At 36.0% G+C, this 12,332-nt stretch overlaps 1 protein-coding gene across 2 annotated transcripts in view; it reads right to left on the reverse strand.

Moving 5' to 3' along the window:
• LRRIQ1 (leucine rich repeats and IQ motif containing 1) overlaps positions 1 to 12,332 on the reverse strand; it is a 175,425-nt gene that overhangs the window by 80,321 nt on the left and 82,772 nt on the right. For both annotated transcript variants that reach the window (XM_047788336.1, XM_047788337.1), the window contains exons 13-14: positions 798 to 887; positions 39 to 160 (exon numbers count right to left, since the gene is read on the reverse strand). In XM_047788336.1, the coding sequence (XP_047644292.1) occupies positions 39 to 160; positions 798 to 887 (212 nt within the window). The remainder of the gene's footprint in view (positions 1 to 38; positions 161 to 797; positions 888 to 12,332) is intronic.

The following is a 12,332-nucleotide window of genomic DNA, read 5'->3' on the forward strand; positions in this document are numbered from 1 at the left end:
TGTCATTCATTAGAGATTTATCCTCTAAAACAGCTTACCTGCTATTAAGTTGTGTGTGTTCCGATGAAAACAAATTTTCTTTCTCATTACATAGCCATGCATGAGCTGGATGACTTGGTAAATTAAACGAAGTATCATCACATTTTAAGGTTTCAGAGAACTTAGAAAAAATGTAAATAAGTGTAAAATAAACGTTAAAAATCTAGCATTTATATTATATTACTTTACATGCATATTATTGAGAGTCTGAGAAAGACTCGCATAAACTAAAAATTATAATAAAATGAATTTATGGAATATACATACAAATGCCTTTTGTTATAGTGGTGAGTAATATGCTCTTGGTGTAGTTTGTATATAAAAAAATGATTAATTGCAAAGATCTTGAAAAAATTTCAGAAAACAAAAACTTCAAAGATTATCAAATAAATAACAGATACTGCAGTCCATTGACCTCTGACTGAGAATCTTCAGCTGTTGCCCTTTTAATGCATATTTTTGTATTTTTAAAGTGCTGTCAACTAGTGATTTTATGCAGCTGAAACATATCTTTTTTTTTTTTTTTTGCTACTGTGAAATAAAGTGCTGAAAGAAATCCAAAATAAAGAAAAAAATTGGGAGCAAACGAAAGAAAAGCTACATGAAAAATTACATCTGGGGATGAGGAGGAAGTCAGAGGTTTCTAAAAGTAATTGTGTTTTTCGAGTCAATAAATTGTATTATTAATCACTGCAGCACAGCATAACCTTAAGAAATGAGCAAAGATCAAGCACTAAGAGGTTTCCATGACATGTTACCTTTGGCCAGTGCAGCTGGTTTGGGAGAAGCAGTGTTTGTGAAGGGAAGCGGGTGGAATCTAAAGCTAGCCATTCCTTCTCTAAGGCAGCCTGCACAAACAACAACATTAATGGACATAACTGAGTTTGCATAACTTTAACAAAGATTCTTTTAAATTGTCTTACATGCTACAAATGTTAAGAAAGTATATCAGAGTTTTTTATTTAGGGGAAAATTTGCTACTTTCACTTATGAGATGTTATGACTCTGTTTAACGCAAGCCTTATAAAAAAATGGGATAAGATTTTTCATCACCAAGAGGGATAAAGTGAAAACTTAAGTACTCACATGCTCTAAAAAAAGGAGAGGTTCAGACTACTCAGTATATTTAAAAAAACTATTTTTTGATAACCATGACTCTGAGCCAACTCTAGAAATAACTGAGGGAAATGAAAGTTTAGCTTTTTATTATGCAAATTATTAAAATATTTTCTATCAAACCTCACTAATAAAAAGTTAGAGTATTTTAACATATTAGTATCAACTTTCTTCAAACACCGTCTGCAAGATAACTTTTAATTTTTGTTCAAAATTTCACAAATTTTATAAGTAGATGGGAAAAAAGTTTGTAGCAATACACGGAATATGGATCCTCATATTCTCTAATTCAAGTGTTTGAACGATAAAAACGTAAACACAAATTTTGAAATGACCTCATTTTATTTTATTTTGATATATAATGATTATTTTTTTCCACTTTAGCTGGTTTACAGTGTCCTGCCAATGTTCTCCTGCACAGCATGGTGACCCAGGTGCATACATCCTTTTCTTGTTTTTTTAGTTTTTTTAAATGACCTCATTTTAAGTCACTTCGCTCTTCGTCTTACAACACCTGTACTCCATTTATGTAATTTACAAATTTATTTTGTCTTTCGACAATGGAACCAAACTAGTTATGCTACTGTTACATCATTTAGAATATACTTATCTAAATGCCATTTGCTTGAATTACCTAATATGATTTAAACAGTATTCTGTGGTTCTATAATTGTCTTTGAATCTTTAGGAAAAAAGGATGATCCAGAATAGCAGTGAATTTGTTTTTTAAAAGATTCTAAAATGATCAAACATATTTATGTATTTCGAGAACTGGAATGACTATAATCTGAGGAGACTAAACTAAATACAATTTTCCACTTACAGAGTTTCAGTGTTTCTTGACTATCTCTTGAAAGACCATTAGAAATGCAAGACTGAGACATCCTGACTACAAGCCAGCAGTGCAATGACACACTATTACTTATAGCATTTACTCTTTGGAAACCTAATCAAATTCATGTTATTTGACTATCTGTGTAAAAAGGACACCTTTACTCAGGTGGGCACTGGGACACAGTCCAGATGCTTCTAGGCAGAGATTATTAACATATATTTATATATCATGGTTATATCAATTGTATCTGGTTTAAGAATATATATCTTATTTAACAAGGGCTATTTATTGCAAAATTGCAAACAATATACAGGGCTCAATTTTTTTAATTCTTTCTTTTGTAGGACAAATAAAGGAAAACTCAGATCTATCTCAGGAAAGATCAGGTCCCAAGGCTTATTAGCTATCATTAAATCAGCATTCCGGATATTCCCATTGTGGCTCAGTGGGTTAAGAACCCAACCATCCTTGAGGAGGAGGGTACGATCCCTGGCCTTGCTCAGTGGATTAAGGATCCAGCATTGTTGCAAACTGCAGTGGAAGTCGCAGATGCAGCTCAGATCCATGTTGCTGTGACTATGGCGCAAGCCAGCAGTTGCAGCTCAGATTTGACCCCTAGCTTAGGGAATTTCCATATGTAATGGATGCAGCCCTACAAAGAAAAAAAAAAACATCAGCATTCTTACTCTACAAAACTGCTAAATGAAGAGAAGATGTAGGGACAACACTACAAAAGGCGATGTGCCAGAGGACTCTGGGAAGATGGTGGGGTAGAGAGCACCAGGAACCTGTCTTCCAACCTAAATAACAACTGAACTGGTGGAACCTGTTAATGTAATCATTTTGGAACTCTAGAGTCTACTGAAGGCTTGTAGTGTCCTGGGGAAGACTTGGAAAGTAAACTGTGCTTAATTTTGGTCACTGTCAGCTCTTAGCACAGTAGCAGCTATCTCTCCTCCGCTCCCCAGCCCCAAGGCAGGCACCTAGCTATTTGTGTGTTTCAAAGAGTAACTTGCACACAGTCTGTAGGAGCCAGGGTGGACAATGAGGATGCTGTCTTCCAAATAATGGAGATTTGTTCTCGGACTGTTGATAGCTGCTTCTGATCACAGAAGTACAAAGAGGCAAGCGGTGCCTTCCCTATTGTTGTTGTTAAATATGCTCCCCTTTTAAGCATATTTAATCTACCTACTAAGTGATTTCCAGAGGATTTAAAGGACTGAAGTTCTTCCCCCATGCTGTCCCTGCTTCACTTTTCTCTTTTTCCCTCTTTTGGAAGATGAACATTAAAGACTAGAATATTGGTCTTAAAAAAAGACTAGGATATCCCAAAGCATCTGCATATATGTGGGAAATGAGAAAGTTAGCACTTATGTCCAGGGAAAGGTACAGGCTTAGAGAAGAATGGAGAAGACCTTGAGTTTACAACTCAGGCTGATCCTTGGCACAGACACAGCCTATGACAATCAAAACAAAAACAAAAAAACCTATCTGCCTCTGGGCAAGAGAGAGAACCTGATTTATAAACTTGCCACATTATTAAATTCAGTGACTAATTTTAAATAAATTTGTAAGGCATACGAACAAAGAAAGATGTACAGCCCATTCAAAGGAAAAAAAAAATCAACAAGAACTATCTCTTCAAAAGATCTCATGGCAGACTTACTAGACAAAGACTTTATCTTTTTTGTCTTGTTTTATTTTGGGCTGCACCTGCAGCATATGGAGGTTCCCAGGCTAGGGGCCTAATCGGAGCTACAGCTGCCCACCTACGCCAGAGCCACAGCAATGCCAGATCTGAGCTGTGTCTGCAATCTACACCACAGTTCATGGCAACACTGGATCCTTAACCCACTGAGTGAGGCCAGGGATCGAACCCACAACCTCATGGTTCCTAGTCGGATTCTTTTCCACTGCACCATGACGGGAACTCCAAAAGACTTTAAAATAACCATCTTAAAGATATTCAGTGAACTAAAAGAAGAGAGAAAATAATGTAATGGACAAAATAGAAATATTGATTAAGAGAGAAAACCTGAACAGAAATCAAGAAGAAATTTTAAAGTTGAAAAGTACAATAACTGAAATGAAAAATTCACTAGAATTCACTGATGGGATTCACTAGAGAGATCTGCCTCTGAGTAGGTAGATGAAGGATTGAATTTTAAGACACAGTAATGGAATTATTAAGTCTAAAGAACAGCAAGAAAAAAGACTGAATAAAAGTGAACAGAACCTAAGGGACCTTTGAGACGCCATGAAATGGACCAACATATACATCATGGGAGTCACAGAAAAAAAAAGAAAGGGTAGAGAGAATATTTGAAAAAATAATGACTAAAATTTTCCCCAATTCAATGACACACCTGAATATATACATCTGAGAAGCTCAATGATTTTGAAGTAAGATAAACTCAAAGAGCCCTAGACTAAGACGCATTATAATCAAACTTTCAGAAAGCAAAGACAAAAATCTTTGTTTTAATTTTTTTTTTTTAACTGAGCCTGCAGCATGCAGAAGCTCCCAGGCTAGGGACTGAACTCTCACTACAGCAGTGACAATGCCAGATCCTTAACCCACTGAGCCACTAGGGAACTTCCAAAGAGAGAATCTTGAAAGGGGCAAATGAGAAGCAACTTGTCACATATAAGGGATCCTCAAGAAGATTATCAGAAGATTTTCTCATCAGCATCTTTGACACCCAGAAGGCGGTGGGCTGACATATTCAGAGTGCTGAAAGAAAAAACTGTCAATCAAGAATCCTCTATCTGTCAAACTGTCCTTTAAATTGAGGAATGCATTCCCAGATAAACAAAAGCTGAGAGAATTCATTACCATTATACCTGTCTTGAAAGAAATGCTAAAGAGAGTTCTGCAGGCTGAAATGAAAGAATACTAGATAGCAGTTCAAAGTCAAATGAAGAAATAAGGATCTCACTAAAGGTGACTGCCTGGGAAGTTATAAAAGCTAGCTGTAGCTGCAGGCCTACCCCAGAGCCACAGCAAGGCAGGATTTGAGCCACAGAGCCCAGGGCAATGCTGGATCCAAAACCCAATGAGTGAGGCCAGGGATCTAACCCACGTCCTCACAGATGCTAGATGGGTTCATTATCTGCTGAGCCAGGACGGAATCCTACTTTTTGTCTTCTACATAATTTAAGATACTAATACATTTAAAAACAATTCTTAGTTTAAAAGCTAGTATTATTGAAACTTTGGCTTGTAACTCCACCTTTTGCTTTCTACATTATTTAAGAGATTAATATATTTAGAGAAAGTATTAGTCTATGTTTGGGGCACACAATGTATAATGATGTAATTTTTTGACACCAACAACTGAAAGGGGTGGAGATAAAGCTGTAAAGGAGCAGAATTTATGGATGCTACTAAAGTTAAGCTGGTGTAAATTTAACTTAAAGTGCTTATAACTTTAGGATATTATAGGAATTAACTGTTTCATAGGTATACAGGATATAACTTTAGGATATTATAGGAGTTAACTGTTTTATAGGTATACAGTTTTGGTTTTCAGGTATCTTATTTAACAGGTATACAATCTTGTAAGGTAAGAAGAGTTCTAGATCTATGTGGTGGTGATGGTAGCACGACTCTATGAATATATTTAATAGTAATGAATACACTTGAAATGGTTAAGATGGTAAATTTTATGCAGTGTATATCTTCACACAATAAAATAAAGTTGGAATAAAAATTTTAAAAGTAGCATGCTCTCTGGGGAGAGACTGTGGAAAAGGACCAGTAATGCCAGGCAAGCAGTCTGACTTATGAACTAATTTTTATATAAACGAACAACTTTTTTTTCCTTAAACACTTGTCAAACCACCTCTTTTTTGTATTCTCTGGGATTCCAACTGTTCTCTTTCTGCAGCAGGACAAGATCCCACAAAGACAGTGATTTCTCTGCCATATCAAATATATGATGACAGAGATTCCTTCCTTGGAAAAGAACTTACACAAAGTCTGGGGGAAAATGTAGGTCTGTAAATTGATATTCAAGCATGCAGAAAACTTTGAAAATAGTTTTTCTTGTTTTTTAACGTAAGGTCACAAATTTTGGTAAGCTTCCGGAGCAATTCTTAACCATCGTCTCTTAGAAATTTCTAGAGACATAAACAGAACATTTAATATAAAATGTTAGTGACTTTTAGTAATTATATAATCTCAACCAAAAATGTTACCAAAACTAATGATTCAGATGAGTTCAAGCTTATTAATATCATGTATATTTGGCAGTACCTAGTATGTGAGGAAAAAAAATCTCAAAATGTCAGGAGGAATTGGTCAAGATTATAAATATACTACTGTTTTAAAGCTGTATATTAATATATCATGCTTGTCATTGGACATTCACACAAATTTCAGTTATTGCTTAAGAAAAAACCTTCTGTTTAAATATTCTTTAACCTACAACTAAGAATCTAGAAAGCTTTCTATTTATTATAAGACTATTACCAGATTTACTTAGAAATTTAAAATGTACTTAGATAAATTTGTAATTGTGCTCACAAACATTTGAATATATGTGTGTGTGTGTATATACATAATTTGTGTTCTTTGAGAACACATATACACTCCTAATCTCATATATTCTTTGATAGATTAGGAAATAAGGCTATCACAAAACCTGCAGATAATATCATGTTTATTTGCATGTGTATATGCAAATTTTTTCATACCAACTAGTGTAATCCTTTCATTTGACAGTATTAGACTTGCCCTAAACCACATGTCAGTTAGTGCTGAAGAAGTTCTAGAAATTCTAAAAGCCATGTCCTGATTTTGTTTTTATTCCCTCCACCAACCCCTACTCTGCGCCTCAACACGTTCCTCCTCTTCTCCCCAAGCTGCCTCAAAATAATTCTTTCTAATTCTTCTTGATAAATTTTGTAGCACCACAGAATCCTTAACAGTTTGGAAATCTGGCCCATGATGAATCTCAAATCTCACTTTCTAAACCCTCTCTTTCATTCTCAAATTTTGATACTTTTTCAGGTTATCTATCAGCTAACTTTGGCCATATAACTGTCACCCTTGAAATTTGTCTGTGTAATTTTTCACTTTTCTGGACCACTGGAGCTTGACGATTGAGTGCCTTTTATCAAAAAAGCTACTCAATAATAAGCTGATAGTTTGCTTCATCACTCTCACTTCCTTCTGTCCACACACCTTAATAAGGCAATTTGATCGGTTAATGTGAATGTCCCCAGGAAGGGATTATACTCTCTGCAGCTATTTCCTAGGTAACGGTTTGAAAAAAATACGTGGAGGATAACACAGAGCTATTTTGACAACCAGGATTCTGCTCTTACCATTCCTGGTCTTTAAGCATATTTCTTTTCCCAAACAGGAAGTCCCAGGCCAGGACGACCGATACATCCTCAGGGTGCAGCCTGGCCACAGGGGAGTTGAGGTACAGAAATCCTGGTTAAGTTTGCTTTTATTTTTAATATTTAATTTTTTTATTTTTTTGGAGTTGAAAGCTATTTATTTATTTATTGTTATTTCCCCAACACAATTTTTTTTTTCCACTGTACAGCATGGGGACCCCGTCACACATACACGTATACACACTTTTTTCTCCGGTTAAGTTTTATAAAAATGCACTTGTTCCTCATCTTCTGAACCCTTCTGGATGAAAGGCCGAGATGTGAATAGAGAGCGATTAGAAAAAAAGGTGATGTCATAGCTACTGAAATGAGACACTAATTTTAAGAAGTTAATGGAAAACAGCAAGTCACATCTTCAAGGAAAACCTTAGATTCTGAGAGGCATGAGGAAGGGACAGACATTCATGATCTCTTGTCCTTCAGAACTACCTCTGAAGCCTTGCTCCATAAAACAAAACAAAACCAAACCAAAAACCCACCCCTGGAGGGCCCTCCTAAGCTCCTGCAAACACCTTAAATTTAACTTATTGCTGGGTTTGCCAACCCCTTCCAGGAGGCTGAGACAACACTTGATAGCTGTTTCCCTTAAACTCATTAAGAACTCTACCAAGACAGCTAATAGCTGTCTGTGTAATAGCTAATACTTCCCCAGCTCTTCCTGGATTAAAGTCTCAAGTCTAGTGGGAAGGTCAATACTGAAACTTGAAGAGGAAATAAATGCGTGGGGTATTGATAGGAAACCTCATTAACTGTATCATGAGGGAAGCCTGATGGATTTTGTCTTAGCCTCTGCCAGATTATTCAGCGTGACCACCGGAGGGTGAGACGATTTTGCCATGTACACCCAAGGAGTAGCTCTTGTTGGCAGATAACCTACCATAGGTCTCTGTAATACTTCTGCAAGACTTCATGATAACTTTGGTTCTACGCTATCTTTCCGAAGATGTTAACATAGCTTGCAAGGTAGTCTCTTAGTGTTTCCCCCCAGAGCAGAGAGCAAAATTTATTTGCTGTCTAGTGTAAGAAAAGAACGACGTCCTCTGAGCATGGGATGATCAGGTTTGCTAGCAACCCTTTATCAAACGTAGGGTTTCCGAGGCTTCTGAATTCTTAAGGGGGAATTCCTCCCTGTGGAACTTGGGGGCCAGGGGAACAGATAGGAACATGAAGCTTCTGCTGCCTGATGTGACAAGGAATAAATGTCTCATTTCTTCGGCCCTCATCCGTAAAAGTACAGCAGCCTAACTTGTTAGACTGTACATAGGATAAAATCTCAGATCCCTCACAGTTCTTGGCACTTAAAAAATCAAGGTAAACTATGCTCAATAAAACTGCAGCAAATTGACTCTCGGTTATCAATGTCCCCTTGGCGATGAGTTGTTAAACGCAATCACATTTCACAGAGGCAACAACCCACATGATGACTTCACGGCAGACTGACCCAGGCTTTCTGCTGAGGGATAATTTATGAAGACAATTTTGGATTTACTTTTTATAGTAATTGCAATCTACTGTAAATATCCAAAGATACTTCTGACATCTCCTAAACTTGGGCTGTGTTATATCTGTCTATGTATCTATTCTAGCACCAAGCATGGTGCCTGCCATACTGTAAGCATTCGATATTCGTTGGCTGGGAGGGAAAAATAAGTTTGAATATGTGCATATGACTACAACTCTTTTGTGATATGTCTTAAAGAAAAGTATAGACTTAATCTAAAGGCAACTATTGTCATGGCCTAAATAAGGGATAAAAGTCCTGCTTAGATAAGACTTGCATTTGTATACAGGGAAATAAGAGAAAGAAAAAATATCCAAGGACACTTTGGCAATTTAGTTATGTTGTCTGAAGTGGTAAGACGATTTTAAAATAAAGTGGTAGTAAGAGAAAGAGGGTAAAAATACCAAATGTCAAAGGAAGGCAAAGTAACAATACTTTCTTAATTGGTACTTAAATTTAATTCTTAGCTCCCCTAAATGATATTCTCTGCATTACAAACAAATTTATTCATTTAAAACAAACAATATGTATTATCCCCTTGCTTAAAACCAAGTGATAATTTTCTATCACATTTGCAATAAAATTCAAAGTTCTTGACATCCTATCCCACCTTTATGTGGACTGTTCCCTAACCATTTTTCTGTTTCTGTGCTATCTCTGGTTATTCGTCATTAAAAGTCAGTTCTACTTACTGCAAATTTTCTGTCCTTTTAGCATAAGGGAGTTCCTATTTTAAGGCATCCATACTTGCTTTACAGTCGTCCCAGAGAAGTAGTTACTCCATGGCTAACCCTTCACTTTTTTTTCTCAAATTTCTATCAAAATATTTCACCTTATGCAGGTCTTCCCTGATCTTCCAATCAGATTGTAATCTCTCTCCCTTAACCTTCCTCATAAAAATTCTATAGCAATTTTTAATATCTTGTAGTATTCCCTATATTTACATATTTATTCACTGTTACCTCATGTCAATGTAAGCTCAGTAAAGTCAGGGAATTTTCTCTCTTTTGTTCACTGTGTTGAGAACAAGGCCTGAAACACGTATGACATTTTGAAATATTTATTTACGAACATTTCACTCTGGCCATTTCATTCTGTTATAGCTTTAGTCAGGTACAGCCCTGTATTTTTCTCCATATTTTTCCTCAGGGGAATCCCCAAGTTTATCAACAGGAAAGAGAAGCCAAGCAGATATGTGAGGTCCACTTATAGCAGTTTCTCTGGGATGAAGAGACAAAGGTTGAAGTGAAGGGATGCTGAGGCAGGTAGGATTGAAGGGCCAAGAGCCCTGAGAGGAGAGAATCACAGAAACATGAGCTCCAAGTCGTGTATAAAACAACCGTTCATATGTTTCCAAATTCCAAGGAGTACGTGTGTAGGAGAGATCAAAGTGCATAGCAACAACTGGGAAGCTCACAAAGCTAAGAAGAAGCTTCTTTAGCTACTTGATGCTGCGGAAAAAGGAATTAGAATTCAGGAACAAACAAGATGAAGGTAACCTGGTAAACAGCCCACTCTCAGGTCAGATATGATATTGGCTCAACCCTAAGAGAAACCAGAAATAGACTAGCCCTAACAAAGCTTGAAGACAAGCTTCTAAAGGGTCTCTGCCTATATAACATTTGCCTGTTAGAATAAAATTAAATCCTCTTTAGAGAAAGAAAACATCCTCCAGTATCTTTACGCTTTTTTACATGTCTGATACTTAATCAAAGATTAAATGCTAACAGAGGAAACTGGCTCAAAATACAAGAGATAAACTGTCAACAGAAATAAAACAAGTGATTCAGATGCTTCAATTAACAGAGAAAGCTATGAAAATACCATAATCAGTATCTTCCAGAAAAAATAGGAAATGATAGAAATTTCAACATATAACTGGAATTTACAATAAATAATAAGTAGAAATTCCACTTAAAAAACCCTGAAACCAAAGAATTAGTAGATAGTCACCTTCATACCCATCACAATGACTACTAAAAAACAAACACACAAAAACAACAAACAGAAAACAGCAAAGCATTGGTGAGGCTGTGAAGAAATTAGAACCTTTGTGCACTGTTGGTGGGAAAGGAAAAATGGTGCAGCCCCTGTAGAAAACAATACGGTAGTTCCTAAGAATTTAAACATAGGATTATATGATCCAGCAATTGTGCAATTCCATTTCTGAGTATATATTCCCAAAAGAAATGAAACCAGGGTCTTGCAGAGATCTTTGTACACTAAAGTTTGTAGTCGCATTACTCACGAGAGCCAAACCTCGGAAGCAACCCAGTGTCTACTGACAAATGAATGCATAAACAAAATGTGGTGTATATATACAATGGAGTATTATTCAGCCCTGAAGAGGAAAGAAATTCTGCAAAATGCTACAACATGGATAAAACTCGAGGACACTATGCTGGGTGGCATCAGCCAGTCAAAAAACAAAAAACAAAACAAAACAGATACTGTATGATTCTACTTACATGAGGCACTTAGAGTAGTCAGAATCATAGAGACAGAAAGTAGGACAGAGGATGCCAGGAGCTGAGGGAGGGGAGAATGGGGGCTTAGTGTTCCATGGATATAGAGTTTCAGATTCACATGATGAAAGAGTGATGAGGATGGATAGTGTTGATGGCTGCATAAAAATATGAATGTATTTAATAGAACTGAACTGTACATTTAAAAATGGTTAGGATGATAAATTTTATGTTATGTGTAGTCTAACACAACTTTTAAAAGAAAAGGAAAAAAGAATTTGATAGGCTAAAAATGATTAGATAATTCAGGAGACCTGATTAGTGAACTATAAGATAGGTCAGTAGGAAACACCCAAATTAAAATATGGAAGTAAAAAAAAAAGAAACAAAATTCAGAAAAGAGTAAGAGACAAATGAGAAATAGTAAGAAATTCTAACATATATATTTTTGGAGGCATTTTACCTCAAAGAAGAGAGATAATGAAAAAGATTAAATATTTGATATAATTCTGGCCAAGCAATTAAAACCCATCAACCACAGATTCAAGAAGCCACATGACTGTCCCCATTCCAAGCAGAGTACATACAAAGAAAATCATACTCTGCTGAAAAGCAAAAACAGGAAGTGAACTTTAAAAGTAGTCTGGAGAGTAGGGGTTAGGGAGATATATCTTCAGAGAAGAAAAAATAAGCCCCATTATTGACTTTTCAATAGAATCTATGAAAGCCAGAAGCTAATAAAATGGCATCTTTAAACGTCAAAGATCTACCTAGAGTTCTCTATCTAGAGAAGATACTCACCAAAATTTTAAGTAAAAGAAATTTTCAAAAGTTAACTTCTATCATAATTTTTAAAAATAATCTGTCTTTTCACTAGAGTAGAATAATGGAGTGTTAAAATCACACTTTACTCCTAAGTCACCATAGAGCTTGGCACATAATAGGTGCCAAATACATGCCTGTTAAC

Source organism: Phacochoerus africanus, chromosome 7 (assembly GCF_016906955.1).
Source record: "Phacochoerus africanus isolate WHEZ1 chromosome 7, ROS_Pafr_v1, whole genome shotgun sequence".
NCBI classification, from domain to species: domain Eukaryota; kingdom Metazoa; phylum Chordata; class Mammalia; order Artiodactyla; family Suidae; genus Phacochoerus; species Phacochoerus africanus.